The 13,506-nt window shown below is 38.3% G+C and overlaps 1 protein-coding gene across 2 annotated transcripts; it reads right to left on the bottom strand.

Annotated features, from left to right (window-relative positions):
- Nucleotides 1–648: 648 nt before the first annotated feature.
- LOC130090538 (tubulin alpha-1A chain-like) lies at nt 649–8,883 on the bottom strand. 2 transcript variants are annotated; one of them, XM_056257959.1, is made up of 4 exons: nt 3,772–3,877; nt 2,246–2,468; nt 2,010–2,158; nt 649–1,903 (listed from the first exon to the last, which is right to left on the bottom strand). In XM_056257959.1, the coding sequence occupies exons 1-4, from the start codon at nt 3,772–3,774 to the stop codon at nt 926–928; spliced, it is 1,353 nt and encodes a 450-aa protein (XP_056113934.1). In that variant the 5' UTR covers nt 3,775–3,877; the 3' UTR covers nt 649–925. The 2 variants fall into 2 exon arrangements, with proteins under 2 accessions (XP_056113934.1, XP_056113933.1); XM_056257958.1 differs by lacking the exons at nt 649–1,903; nt 2,010–2,158; nt 2,246–2,468; nt 3,772–3,877 and adding exons at nt 6,020–7,153; nt 7,232–7,380; nt 7,471–7,693; nt 8,725–8,883.
- Nucleotides 8,884–13,506: the final 4,623 nt, after the last annotated feature.

Below are 13,506 nucleotides of genomic sequence, written 5' to 3'. Positions count from 1 at the left end.
TGACAGCTCAATACCACAAAATGTCTATCGATGATAAGAGGCAAATGAGAACAAAGAATATATTATGCAGAATCTTCTCTTGTTGAAGAAGCGGCAAGTGGGAACAAAGAATATATATTTAAACTCCACCTGTCCACCAGCTTGACATATTCTCCCCTGACAGGGTCTGAATGCCAGGCCCAATTTTAGATTAGGGTGGTTGACAGGCCTCTTTTAACACCATTTACTCTGGAACATGAAAGAATATTTCACTCCGATAAAGTGGTAAGTCGTTAACACTTAAGCATTTGCAGAAGCAATAGAAAGCTTACAAGACAGATCGGTCAATTCACATTTAATTTCTCTGCTGCACTGTTCAACACATTATAACTGCCATTTGTACAGCAATACTGCCCTCTGCCTTCAAAACAAAGCAGACAGATCATACTACACTCAAAATTACATTGTCGTAAATGAGTATTCAATATTTAAAATGACTATAACATTTTTTTTTTTTAAATCACTGTATGATGTTATATTGAAAGAAATCAACTCACTTAGCCTATGGTGTGAAATTTACCTAAAATCAAATAAATGCAACAAAGATGCATCCCCAAGATGGGGATAAAGTATAGGGTCATTAGACAGGAATGAAAACAGGAGAGCATGTAATTATACAACCTTTTATTTCTTTCAAGAGCATAATATGCAAGATTGACTGGGACGAGCAGGGCGGGGTCGAGAGAGAATGAGACGGTACAATGCACAGGTGTCGCTCATAATCAATCACGCCACCGGCCTCGCGCCAATTTCTCACGGCGCTCGACCCCGCCCTGCTTGTCACATTGACCTTTTAGCCAGTTGACAGCTGGAAAGTGAAGAAAAAGGAAACATAAAAATGACAATGGACAAGAAACAGAACAGGCAGTGGAAGGGAGAAGCATTTCTAATATTCTTCTCCCTCCTCATCTTCTCCGTCCACACTCTCAGCTCCGACCTCCTCGTAATCTTTCTCCAGGGCAGCCATGTCCTCTCTGGCCTCTGAGAACTCGCCCTCCTCCATACCCTCACCCACATACCAGTGCACAAAGGCACGCTTGGCGTACATCAGATCGAACTTATGATCCAGACGAGCCCAGGCCTCAGCAATAGCCGTTGTGTTGCTCAGCATGCACACGGCCCTCTGCACTTTAGCCAGATCACCTCCTGGAACCACAGTAGGAGGCTGGTAGTTGATGCCAACCTTGAAACCAGTGGGACACCAGTCCACAAACTGGATGGAGCGCTTGGTCTTGATGGTGGCGATTGCAGCGTTCACATCTTTGGGGACAACGTCACCACGGTACAGCAGGCAGCAAGCCATGTACTTGCCGTGACGTGGGTCACATTTCACCATCTGATTGGCCGGCTCGAAGCAAGCATTAGTGATCTCAGACACAGAGAGCTGCTCATGGTAAGCCTTCTCTGCGGAGATCACTGGGGCATAGGTAGCCAGAGGGAAGTGGATACGGGGATAAGGCACCAAGTTGGTCTGAAACTCGGTGAGATCGACATTGAGGGCACCATCAAACCTGAGGGAGGCTGTGATGGAGGACACGATTTGACTGATCAGCCTGTTGAGGTTAGTGTAAGAAGGACGCTCAATGTCGAGGTTCCTACGGCAGATATCGTAAATGGCCTCATTGTCTACCATGAAGGCACAGTCAGAGTGCTCTAGGGTGGTGTGGGTGGTCAGGATGGCGTTGTAAGGCTCTACCACAGCGGTGGAGACCTGAGGAGCAGGGTAGATGGAGAACTCAAGCTTGGACTTCTTGCCATAGTCCACAGACAGACGCTCCATCAACAGAGAGGTGAAGCCAGAACCGGTTCCACCACCAAAGCTGTGGAACACCAGGAAACCCTGGAGGCCTGTGCACTGGTCAGCCTGAAAGACATGATTCATGTTAAAAAGGCAATCAAGTATTATTTTAATTAAACATAATTCAACACAATTAAATTACAATGCCTTTGAAGTTATTTGAATGACTCACCAGTTTGCGAATTCTGTCTAAAACAAGATCAATGAGCTCTTTTCCAATAGTGTAGTGACCACGAGCGTAGTTATTGGCAGCATCTTCTTTTCCTGTGATGAGCTGCTCAGGGTGGAACAGCTGACGGTATGTCCCAGAGCGCACCTCATCTGGACAGACGGGTCATGAGTAAATATTTAGAGAACTAAACATAATGGTAGAAAATATTATAACAAATAAATACATCCTCTTCATACCAATGACAGTGGGCTCCAGGTCTACAAACACAGCCCTGGGGACGTGCTTTCCAGCTCCAGTCTCACTGAAGAAGGTGTTGAAGGAGTCATCGCCTCTTCCGATGGTCTTGTCACTGGGCGTCTGCCCATCTGGCTGGATGCCATGCTCAAGACAATAGAGTTCCCAGCAGGCATTGCCAATCTGGACTCCAGCTTGACCAACGTGAACGGAGATGCACTCACGCTGTGAAGAGAGGAAATAGATTTATAGACATTACACACCTTAAGTCAACATTCTTTAATTGCAAGTAATGATTTAACCATTCAGTTGCGCATGTTCACAAATTAAAACCACTTTTACTAGTTCGTAAAACAAACAAAAGGCTCTTTGATGTGCAAGTTAACATATACAAGAATGGATTTGTGTACCCAAGCATTTTTTTAAAGTATTGCATTGAAGAAGCACTAATAGAAAATGCCTCCACTGCAAATCAGAAACTGCTATAGTTGCACAAACCCCTGACCACACAAACAGCTGATGAAACAGACCAGCCCTTGTTTCAAAGAAGGGGGGCGGGGTTGGCTTTGCTTTGTTATAGTGTAGCCTGCATTCCTTTAAAATGACATCATCAAATTTTAAAGTATATTAGAAGTACAAAAACATTTTAAGAGTTTCATTAAACACTTAAAATGGAATTTAAAGCACACACAATGTAAAACCGCACTCAAACCAAGCTACAACGTTAATTTTAGAAATGGAAGGGCATTTAGCCTAGTATATTGTATAGAATTTTAACTAGACAAATCTGAATTGGGTTAAACACCTCTCTGTTTTAGACTGGTCATGCGCATGAATCAGATGGCCACTAAGCGTAACCATGAGGAACTTATTAAGGCTTAAACTTCTTGACACAAGAGCACTGGAATTCATCAAGTTTCATTAGAACGCACGTGGTCCTCCTGACTCACTTCCTGTGCCGGTAGCACACTGCTAAAGATGTGACTGTGCAGAATCATCAGAACAAAAGGAGGATGTTTCACTGTAACGTTACACGTCAGTAAATCCTCTTACCTCTTAACAGCGACCTTGATAATGAGATTTGCGTTTTTATTTGTCATTTCAAGGTAAAAAACGGCACATTTGTTATTGAATTGTGCGCCAAATTATACAAAGCTTCACGGACTTTATGTTTCTATCAAAGATACATTTTAACTGATTTCCTTGGAATTCAATCAGTTAAACATGTTAAAAAAATAATAATTAAAAAACCCAGAAAAAGTTTTAAAACAAAAATTATTATAATTAATTAACCGCGAGTCCAAATACATAAATGAGACCAATATTATTTCGTAGGTTATGTTTGATGCTTAAAAAAAAATCATAACCAAAGTATATAATCTAAATGTTAAAATAATAATCCATAATTTTAAATGCACAGTAAAAGAAAGAACCGTAACCACAGATGACGTAAAAACACCCATCCTTAATGATAAATAACAATACCTCTTTTATAAATTACACAATTTAAAAACAGCTTTATACTCACCATTTTTAAAAATGAATATTTCGCTTAAAAAAAATGAGGAGATAGAAAACCGTAGTTTTTTTCTGTTATTAACGCTCTCACAGGTTGACTTTTATGAGTCTGGTGAGAGAATGAACTGTCTGGGAAATGCGGGGTGGGAATATTTATACTTTTCCTGTCAGTCGTCACAAGGCGGAGCGAGCGCGAGGAGACGTTTCGCTTCCTGTCACATTCCCATTGGTTCTGTTGAGAATCAGTGACACCCCATTGGCTGATTCTAACCATTGAACAATAACTTTTGTTTTAGAAAATCTGTACAAGCCAAGGCGGTACGAACTTGAGTATAATGATGAATGTTGGTCATAAAATGGACCTTTTAATACAATTAAAGACAATTAACCTTATTTTGTCTTTGATTGGTTTTTGTTTTGTTTAAAATAGGGTGTGTAGCACTGTACATAATTATGGGCATAGATGGCTGTTGTATTTTGCATGTATTTTTCATTAGCTTACCAGTTAAGCAAGTCTTTGACAATAAAGTGCATTGGTTATTATTTGCTTACACATAATTACCTGCCATTGAAAAAAAGGCAGTGTTTATATCATTAATCATAGACTTGGCATGAGTAAACTGTCTCAGAAATTCGGATAATGGTTTTAATTTTCATGAGTATAATACACCCATTTTTTCCCCCTTCATTTTATGATAATTATGTATTCATCAGAATACCACACAATGATGGCATTTGCAAGAAATGTAATGTTATATCTGCACTGCCCACAAAGTTACACAGACTGAATTGTTCTCATGGAAATGTTGCTGCAGAGAAGAGATCTGTTTTAAAATTGGATCGTAAAGAATAAAAATAGTTACAATAGTCAAAAAAGTCTTTCATTAAAATTATTGTAATTTACTGCAGCAATGTTCAGAATGTTATTGTGTAGGCTAAAGCTATGTTGTGTTCATGCACGGCTGCCAACTTTTAAGTTTAACTGTTTAGCTTAGAGTGATAATAATGGAAAGGGGTGGATTGGGGGGATGTAAAAAAAACATTGAATCACAATAAGTGTATTGCGGTTGTCAAAAGATTTGATAACTAAATTGATTTTTATTAAGTTTAGTGACAACATGTTAATGTTTACATGGTGCAATGACTGGGCTACTGTTATTATGGCTTGACACAAATTTCACGATTTCAATCCAATTAATTAAATTCTTGTGATTTGATTCCGATCTTGATTCAATATCGAATCATTTGGATAATTATTAGCTACAATAGATAGGCCTACATGTTATTTTTTCTCAAGAAAAAGAAAATCACCTAATGCTGTTAACATAGAGATCCCTGTCAGCTGGTATTATTATTAAGGGTTAAAAATAACAACTCAAATGAAATATAATGCGTTTTTTATTATAATAACAACAACGTTATAATATTTTAATGATATAGCCTAAGTAAAAATACAATACATATGTAATATAGGCTAGTGCACATTAGCAAAATACTCCTCTCCCAATAACGTGCATGGTCATTATGGCTTGAGGTAACTGTAATATTGTTCTCCAGTTTTATTGACTTCTTTTCGAGGTTGAAAAACACTGATTGATCAATATTATGTATGATGAGGCATATACATTTCGGTAAGTTGTACCGTATTTTAACCTACCTATTGTTCATTCGTGTTTACCATTAACTAAAGAGTGAAGAGGTGATCGGTTCACGAGCCTCTCTGCAATCTGTCATCACATTTACACGCCAAAAGGTATTTATTGTTTGAATTTCGTAATAAAATTGACAGAATTTGAGAGCTGAGAATTTGTTTAATATCAAAAGAAACCTGCTCTGTCTTGTCTGTCGGTGCAGTTTCCTTTTTTTTTTATGGATGTGTGATATGGAAAGTGCGAAAAGCATGAGAGTTGGCAGCCATGTTACTTTTTGGATGAAATAGTTTGTTTATTCTTGAATTCTGCCAAAAGTGTGTCTGATGTGTTCAGTGATTAGAATATAAAGCTCACAAAAGGTTTATAATAAATAGCACTAAGACCCAGAATATACCTAAATGTATGGACAGGAGAACCATTACCATTGAAACATGGTTGACCTTAAGCATGCTTTCCTACTTCTTTTTCAATGCTTTTTATACATTTTAACAATAGTTATATACTTCACCTGTTTGATGGTTGATCTTTAAAACACTACTATTGCTAGGGTATATCTGTTATACATTATTCATATAATTATACACAACAATTTAACACAAGACACCCTTTAATTAGTTTGAAAGAAGGTTTATTTCAGATGTCCAAAAGAACTGTAACAACATGATTTTTATTGGTTGTGAGGTTAAATTTTCATTGAATCTTCATTTCATTAAATTTTCCCATTTCATGGTTCCTATATGTCACACTTCTTTCTGTCATTTAATACTCCTCGCCCTCTTCCTCTCCTTCACCCTCAATGGAGTCGACACCGACCTCCTCGTAATCTTTCTCCAGGGCAGCCATGTCCTCTCTGGCCTCTGAGAACTCGCCCTCCTCCATACCCTCACCCACATACCAGTGCACAAAGGCACGCTTGGCGTACATCAGATCGAACTTATGATCCAGACGAGCCCAGGCTTCAGCAATAGCCGTTGTGTTGCTCAGCATGCACACGGCCCTCTGCACTTTAGCCAGATCACCTCCTGGAACCACAGTGGGAGGCTGGTAGTTGATGCCAACCTTGAAACCAGTGGGACACCAGTCCACAAACTGGATGGTGCGCTTGGTCTTGATGGTGGCGATTGCAGCGTTCACATCTTTGGGCACAACGTCACCACGGTACAGCAGGCAGCAAGCCATGTACTTGCCGTGACGTGGGTCACATTTCACCATCTGATTGGCCGGCTCGAAGCAAGCATTAGTGATCTCAGACACAGAGAGCTGCTCATGGTAAGCCTTCTCTGCGGAGATCACTGGGGCGTAGGTAGCCAGAGGGAAGTGGATACGGGGATAAGGCACCAAGTTGGTCTGGAACTCGGTCAGATCGACATTGAGGGCACCATCAAACCTGAGGGAGGCTGTGATGGAGGACACAATCTGGCCAATGAGCCTGTTGAGGTTAGTGTAAGTAGGACGCTCAATGTCGAGGTTCCTACGGCAGATATCGTAAATGGCCTCATTGTCTACCATGAAGGCACAGTCAGAGTGCTCTAGGGTGGTGTGGGTGGTCAGGATGGCGTTGTAAGGCTCTACCACAGCGGTGGAGACCTGAGGAGCAGGGTAGATGGAGAACTCAAGCTTGGACTTCTTGCCATAGTCCACAGACAGACGCTCCATCAACAGAGAGGTGAAGCCAGAACCGGTTCCACCACCAAAGCTGTGGAACACCAGGAAACCCTGGAGGCCTGTGCACTGGTCAGCCTGAGAAGAAAACCTGTTGGTCAGTAACCAAACATAATATATAATTCATTTTATGTTTGTTTATTTACAACTACCTACCAGTTTGCGAATCCTGTCCAGCACAAGGTCAATGATTTCTTTTCCAATAGTGTAGTGACCACGAGCGTAGTTATTGGCTGCATCTTCCTTTCCTGTGATGAGCTGCTCAGGGTGGAACAGCTGACGGTATGTCCCAGAGCGCACCTCATCTGGACAGATAGGTCATGAGTAAATATTTAGTCAACTGAGTACTCTGACACACACAATATCACAGATAAAATGAAGTCTTATCCTCTTACCAATGACAGTGGGCTCAAGGTCTACAAACACAGCCCTGGGGACGTGCTTTCCAGCTCCAGTCTCACTGAAGAAGGTGTTGAAAGAGTCATCGCCTCCACCAATGGTCTTGTCACTGGGCATCTGTCCATCCGGCTGGATGCCATGCTCAAGACAATAGAGTTCCCAGCAGGCATTGCCAATCTGGACTCCAGCTTGACCAACGTGGATCGAGATGCACTCACGCTGTGAAGGAAAGGGCATAGTTTAAAATCTAACTTAAGAAAAAAACATGTAAATATCACTCTCTTGTGAAGCAAAGCTTTATTTATTTCATCTCACATCTAAACTTCTAAGGCTACAGCCTGTATATCTTGTTTCTGTGCAGTCGAATCCCAGGGAGATATCATATTAGATATCGTGAGATCACATTACACCCTCAACTGCTGGTTTACTGGTAATGTCCATCAGCTGCATTAGTGATGCTGCCTACATCAACATGAATATTTAACAGCCTCACCAACAGCCCTGAAATGTGATACGATTTCTGAGAATAATTAAAGGCATAGTTCACCCAAAAATGAAAATTGCTTCATCATTTATCAACCTCAAGATACAGGTTTGGAACAACTTGAGGGTGAGTAGCCTATATGATGACACAATTTTCATTTTTGGGTGAATTTTAAATCACTTTAAATTTAATCGCGCTACTCGTCCCTCGAATAAACTTTTTAAATGATATTATTAATAGGACATATGATTAAAATAAATAAATAAATAATTGACCAATGACCATATCCTGTGGGAGGCGCTGCATCTCGTTTTTTGTCCATGATTCAAAATGACTATACCGGACAGTATGGAGGAGAGGAGACGGCTACACCCAGATCATTTATGCGGCTCTATTCTCTTTGTTGTCTCGTTCTAGCGAGCATCACATCCCTAATAATACCTCTCTTATTTTTCACATTCTTTCTTAGGTTATTAATGCATCAATGACTACACGTAAAAATGCACACATTTAAATACATACATTAGCATAATAATAAAAAACATTTAAATACATTATTTACAAAACAAAATCATTTTTGAGAATGTAGCCTACCGCTTTTTTGCAGAATACGTAAAAACGTGTATGTTCTTGTTCCATATTCTATTTTATTGCCGAAATATTAATATAGGCTACGCATAATACACAGTAAATAAGTTGAATGAAAATGATGTTTTCTTTAAATAAGCAATATAAAGTAGAAATACTATATGAAATAAGTGCTCACCATTGTTTCTGGAAGTGTTGCTTGGCCGGGCGAGAAAGATTCTCAACGGAGAGATCTTACAGTTCGACAACTAGGGGTCGATGTAAGAATAATAACGTTATACCGGACTGACCTCACTTTATATACGTGTTGTCCTGGCGACTACGTATCTCACATTTGATTGGTCAGACGCGATGAGTTCTGCCAAGTTCAGAAGGCTAGACTCATTTCTATTGGTTGTCAGAAAGATTAGGGTTAGTGAAACACCTCCCAGAACCTCACCCAATACATCTGAAATACTGAATAACGTTTTAATCCAAGACATGATTGTGCAGGAGATTTTGTTTCAATTCAACTATCACGTCTCAGTAACACTGCTGTATTCAGCTTCTAGAAAAAAGAAAAGGTGAAATTATGATTTTAAAATTTGTATCAAGTTTAGTTGTTCTCCCTTACCCTTCCCATATGCTTTTAATGACTCTAAAACACTTGTATCATATTACATTAGTAATAATTTTAGACGAACACCTTGTATATGTAAACCTTTATGTACAAGCAACTTTGTGTAACTTGATCAACCTATTCTCCATCTGTTCTCTTTGACACCTTCTGCCCCTTTTAAGAGATTAGCCTGGGGTAAATTTTGGAGTTAGTTATCACATATTCTTATACTTTAAATTGTGCTTAGAAAAGGAACTAAAATAGGGACTTTTGTATATAGCCTATCCAAGGTGAAATTTAGCAAATTAAAATAAGAAATGGCCTGAAATTACTATATGATAACCTGGGGTGAAAAGGGAAGTTAAGGCTTTGTGTGAGAATAGATTTACGGGATGTAGCAAACACACTATAACTTAAGAAATAATAGTTTATAGTTTATGACAATCAGCAGCCTTTATTCAGCACCTCCTTCACTATTCCTCTTCAGAAAGGAATACAAATGCATTTGAATATTTTCTTAAAAATGTTGAGTCATAAATAGCTATGAGATGAAATGACCCAGCATAGACGTTAGGAATATAGGCCATGATGGGACTAGGACACCCAACCCCCCATGCCCTCCTTCCATCCTCCAGCCGTTGCTAAGCGATGAATAACGGAGTTGCTTAGATACTGTATCCAACACAGAAGCCTACATTAACGGCCATTATGTGTAGATCACATAACCCTGAATCTGAATAGCAGCACACAGGGGGAGGATGCAGCTGTCCCAGCAGGGAATGAGGGGATGGCCCATCCTTTTTAATACCCACTCTTCCATCTGGCCCTATTTAGTTACACCAATGCCACATTCTGTCAACAGAGTATATATATATATATAGGCCTACACACTACTGGTCAAAAGTAATGATGCTGAATAATGAAAGTAATGATGCTGGACATTCATCTTAGATCACAGGAATAAATTAGCCTACATTTTAAAATATATTACAACAGAAACCAGTTAATTTAAATTGAAATAATATTTCACAGTATTACTTTCTTTACTGTATTTTTGATCAAATAAATGCAGCCTTGGTGAGATGAAGAGACTACTTTCAAAAACATTAAAAAACCTTAATATTTTTGATCTGTATATACATATGTAACCCTGATGTATGTATTTGTCATTTTTCTATATTTACTGAGGGTGAAAGGATGATAAAATGTTTATTTTATTTTTTTGTAATTTGAAATGTTTAATGTTTAATATGTATTGTTTTTTTTTCATTTCTATATTAGAGTTTGGTTGTGGGGTACATGCGGAAAACGTGTCTAACATCATTTTGGGTTGTGAATTGATGTGCATTGGTCGATTAAGAGACTGACAAGTTGGTGAGCCAATGAGATTGGGGGAGAGAAAAAAACGAGAGAGAGAAAGTTCGAGGGAGAACAGACATGATTTGAGTGATGCTTTGAGTGTTTGATAAACGCGAATCTTTCTTGTAATGAGAAGTACTGCTCGTATTTCTTCGCTAAGGAAGTGGATCGTCATGACATCGGACTGTTTCATGTAAGTTGGCAGACGCTGTATGTTTGGCTCGGCCAGAGTTGAACGCTGTGCATGTGAATGTTCTCTGGACTGAAACTGGTGTTGTTATCTGCTTAAACCGAGCGGAGATTCAGGATAAATGTGCAGACTTTCGTTTCCGGGATGAAAAGGACTGCGAGCATTGTTAAGTAACTTTGAGAATTCAACGCGCAAACGACCACCGCATCTGTTGTGCACGGAGATTGCGACACGGGACTAAGGACCGTTTGAATGTGACGAATGTGTTTCAACGCACACTAGTAACCAGATTGAGGTAACCCTAACCAATATTTTTGTTTGCTCTTTTGAGTGAAGGGGCCAGTTTCGTTTTCTCGGCCACTACGCACTCAAGCTTCGAATCAGGCCTGCAACGGGGTGGGATGTGTATAAACATTTGAGTGCACTAATGATTCTGTGACAGTTTTTTCCCTTTTCGGTTTGAGTGTATATTTGCATATTTGAAAAGCTTAAAGGTTTAGTAAAGCTTACAATAGTTATACAGTGTTATAAGTTTATTTGATAGTAGGCCTATAACTTAAAGTTAAACAGAAATTAGAGAAGATTTATGCCTATATGGTTAACTTTAGTGAGTTAAATACATTCAGAAAGTGACTTAAAATTGACAATCCTGGTGTGATAATGTGAAAAAAGTGTTTAGCTACTGTTAAAAAGTAATACAATCACAGAGGGTTGTTTTGACACATTTTATTTGTTTTTTGTTTTCATTTACCTTGTCAAATTCATATTCTTGATCTATTTCATTTGATTTAAATACAAAGTTTCACTTTCATTGACATTTAATACAATTTTTTTATTGGTTTAAACGTTTATTTGTGAGTGTGTGGGTGATTTTTGCAGTTTAAAAGTAATATAGAAGCAACATGCTCTATAAGTAAATAGACTGCTTGCATAAAGTGATTCCTTGGAGGATAATCTATATTAGAAGACAGGGTTAAAAGATCATTTAGGAATAAAAGAACTCAGGTCCCTATCAGAAAACTCTGGCCTAGTGTAAATGGTTGGTGGATAGGGGTTACACATATATATAATGCTCATTACTGATTCCGAATTATGACAAGTTAGTAATGTAATCCATTACATTACACATGTTTTAATAGGATTATCTTGTATCATATTGATCTAAAAATACATAGATAAAGAAAATATAACCCCGTCTTTGTTATCAACTATGAAGTTCATTAAACGCTACATTAGTGTTTCCTATGGGTTCGTGATTGAAGTTGGGTTTGTGAGTTTAATGAAAAGCTATAATTATGTAAATCATAGAAATGTCAAATTAAAATAAATAATTTAATAAGAATAATAAAAAATGTATTTGAAAGACAAAAGCCTTCCAAAGACATAACAATATGGTTAACCTGTTAACTGGCACCCCCCTTTTTTTTGCATAGACATAAAAATCACTATCCAAACTTAAATGGTTGTAATTCAGGAATGCTTTGGAATATAGACCTATGGCTGGTCTTGTTTTAAAGAATACATTTTCCAGATTATTGTAGAAGTCTAGAAATGATAAAAAATGAAACAGAAAAAAAGTTATATAAGTTTGAGTTTATGAAATGGTGTAATGTAAAAATATAATTATTAATATTTTATATAAAATATATATATTACAAAATATATTTTACTCTAAAACTGCAAGAAAATTAAAGACAAGAATCTGAACAAGTTGTATTCCAAATTTTAGGTTGATATCTAAAAAAATGAGCTTTCAGTAAGATTTTATTTGGGCGCAGTACCCAACTTTTTCACTAGACTCCATTACTGCCCATGTAAGGGCGCCTCCATTTTCATATATGTTTTGAGTGATCTGAACAGTGTTGGGAGTAACGCGTTACAAAAGTAATGCATTACAGTAACATATTACTTTTTGCTGTAACGCAGTAGTGTAAGGCATTACTAATCAATTTTCAGTAATATTTTACTCGGTACATGTTCAGTAAGGCTTGCGTTACAACAGACTTTTAGTTTTAATTGTAAAAACAAAACAAACAAAAAACAGCAAGACCGCGAGACATTAACGAATGAAAAATGCAAGTAGGCTAAATTACCTGTTCGTGGTCAGTCAATAGCCGCGTGTGGTGTCCAAGTCTGTAAATAAAGACTAAATGGCAGCGTCTGATATATTTGTATAGCGATTTATTTTTTACAGGAGTGCCGTGAAGTATGATTTCGGCCTCTGTGCTCGCGCTGGCCAGTGGAAAAGCGGTTAATGGTCTTCATCATGAAGAAGACTATACATTCGCGAGATGGACGTATGCGCATTATGCTATTCGTTCTGTGTTTCCTTTCTAAACAGTTAGGCTATGTTTATGTGGTATTTTTCATGTTTTCATCACGCAATCATGTTTTTGATGCGGTGGTGACGCGTTCATGTAAGGGCGGCGGCGCTGCCGATAAAGCACCTAAAAGCTGTCACAAAGAACCGGCAAAAGCAATGATTATGAATATGTCAAATATAGCAAGGAGACATTTTAATTGTTTATTAATAAAGTCAAGATGAAGTTGACGATGCTGACTCGCGATCTTCGCAGCTAGTGAATGCACCAGAGAGAAATGCACATTTCATTTCATAAGCAGAGTCTGTTTTCTTTCGGTTTGAATTGTTCTGTTTACAAGTAGACATTTCAATATAGATATATTTTTCAGGTCCGTGAATAGGCTACCTTATACGCTGAGTTTCGGTTCATTTATGAGACGCGCTCCAGTTCACCTCCGTGTCGTGATGGCCTACAATTGTCTGCTATATTTAGCCTACTTCTTATTTATTA

This window comes from Rhinichthys klamathensis, unplaced genomic scaffold (assembly GCF_029890125.1).
Source record: "Rhinichthys klamathensis goyatoka isolate OS25496 unplaced genomic scaffold, OSU_Roscu_1.1 h1tg000147l_1, whole genome shotgun sequence".
In the NCBI taxonomy this organism is placed as follows: Eukaryota; Metazoa; Chordata; class Actinopteri; order Cypriniformes; family Leuciscidae; genus Rhinichthys; species Rhinichthys klamathensis.
This window is presented reverse-complemented; position numbering and strand designations above follow the sequence as displayed.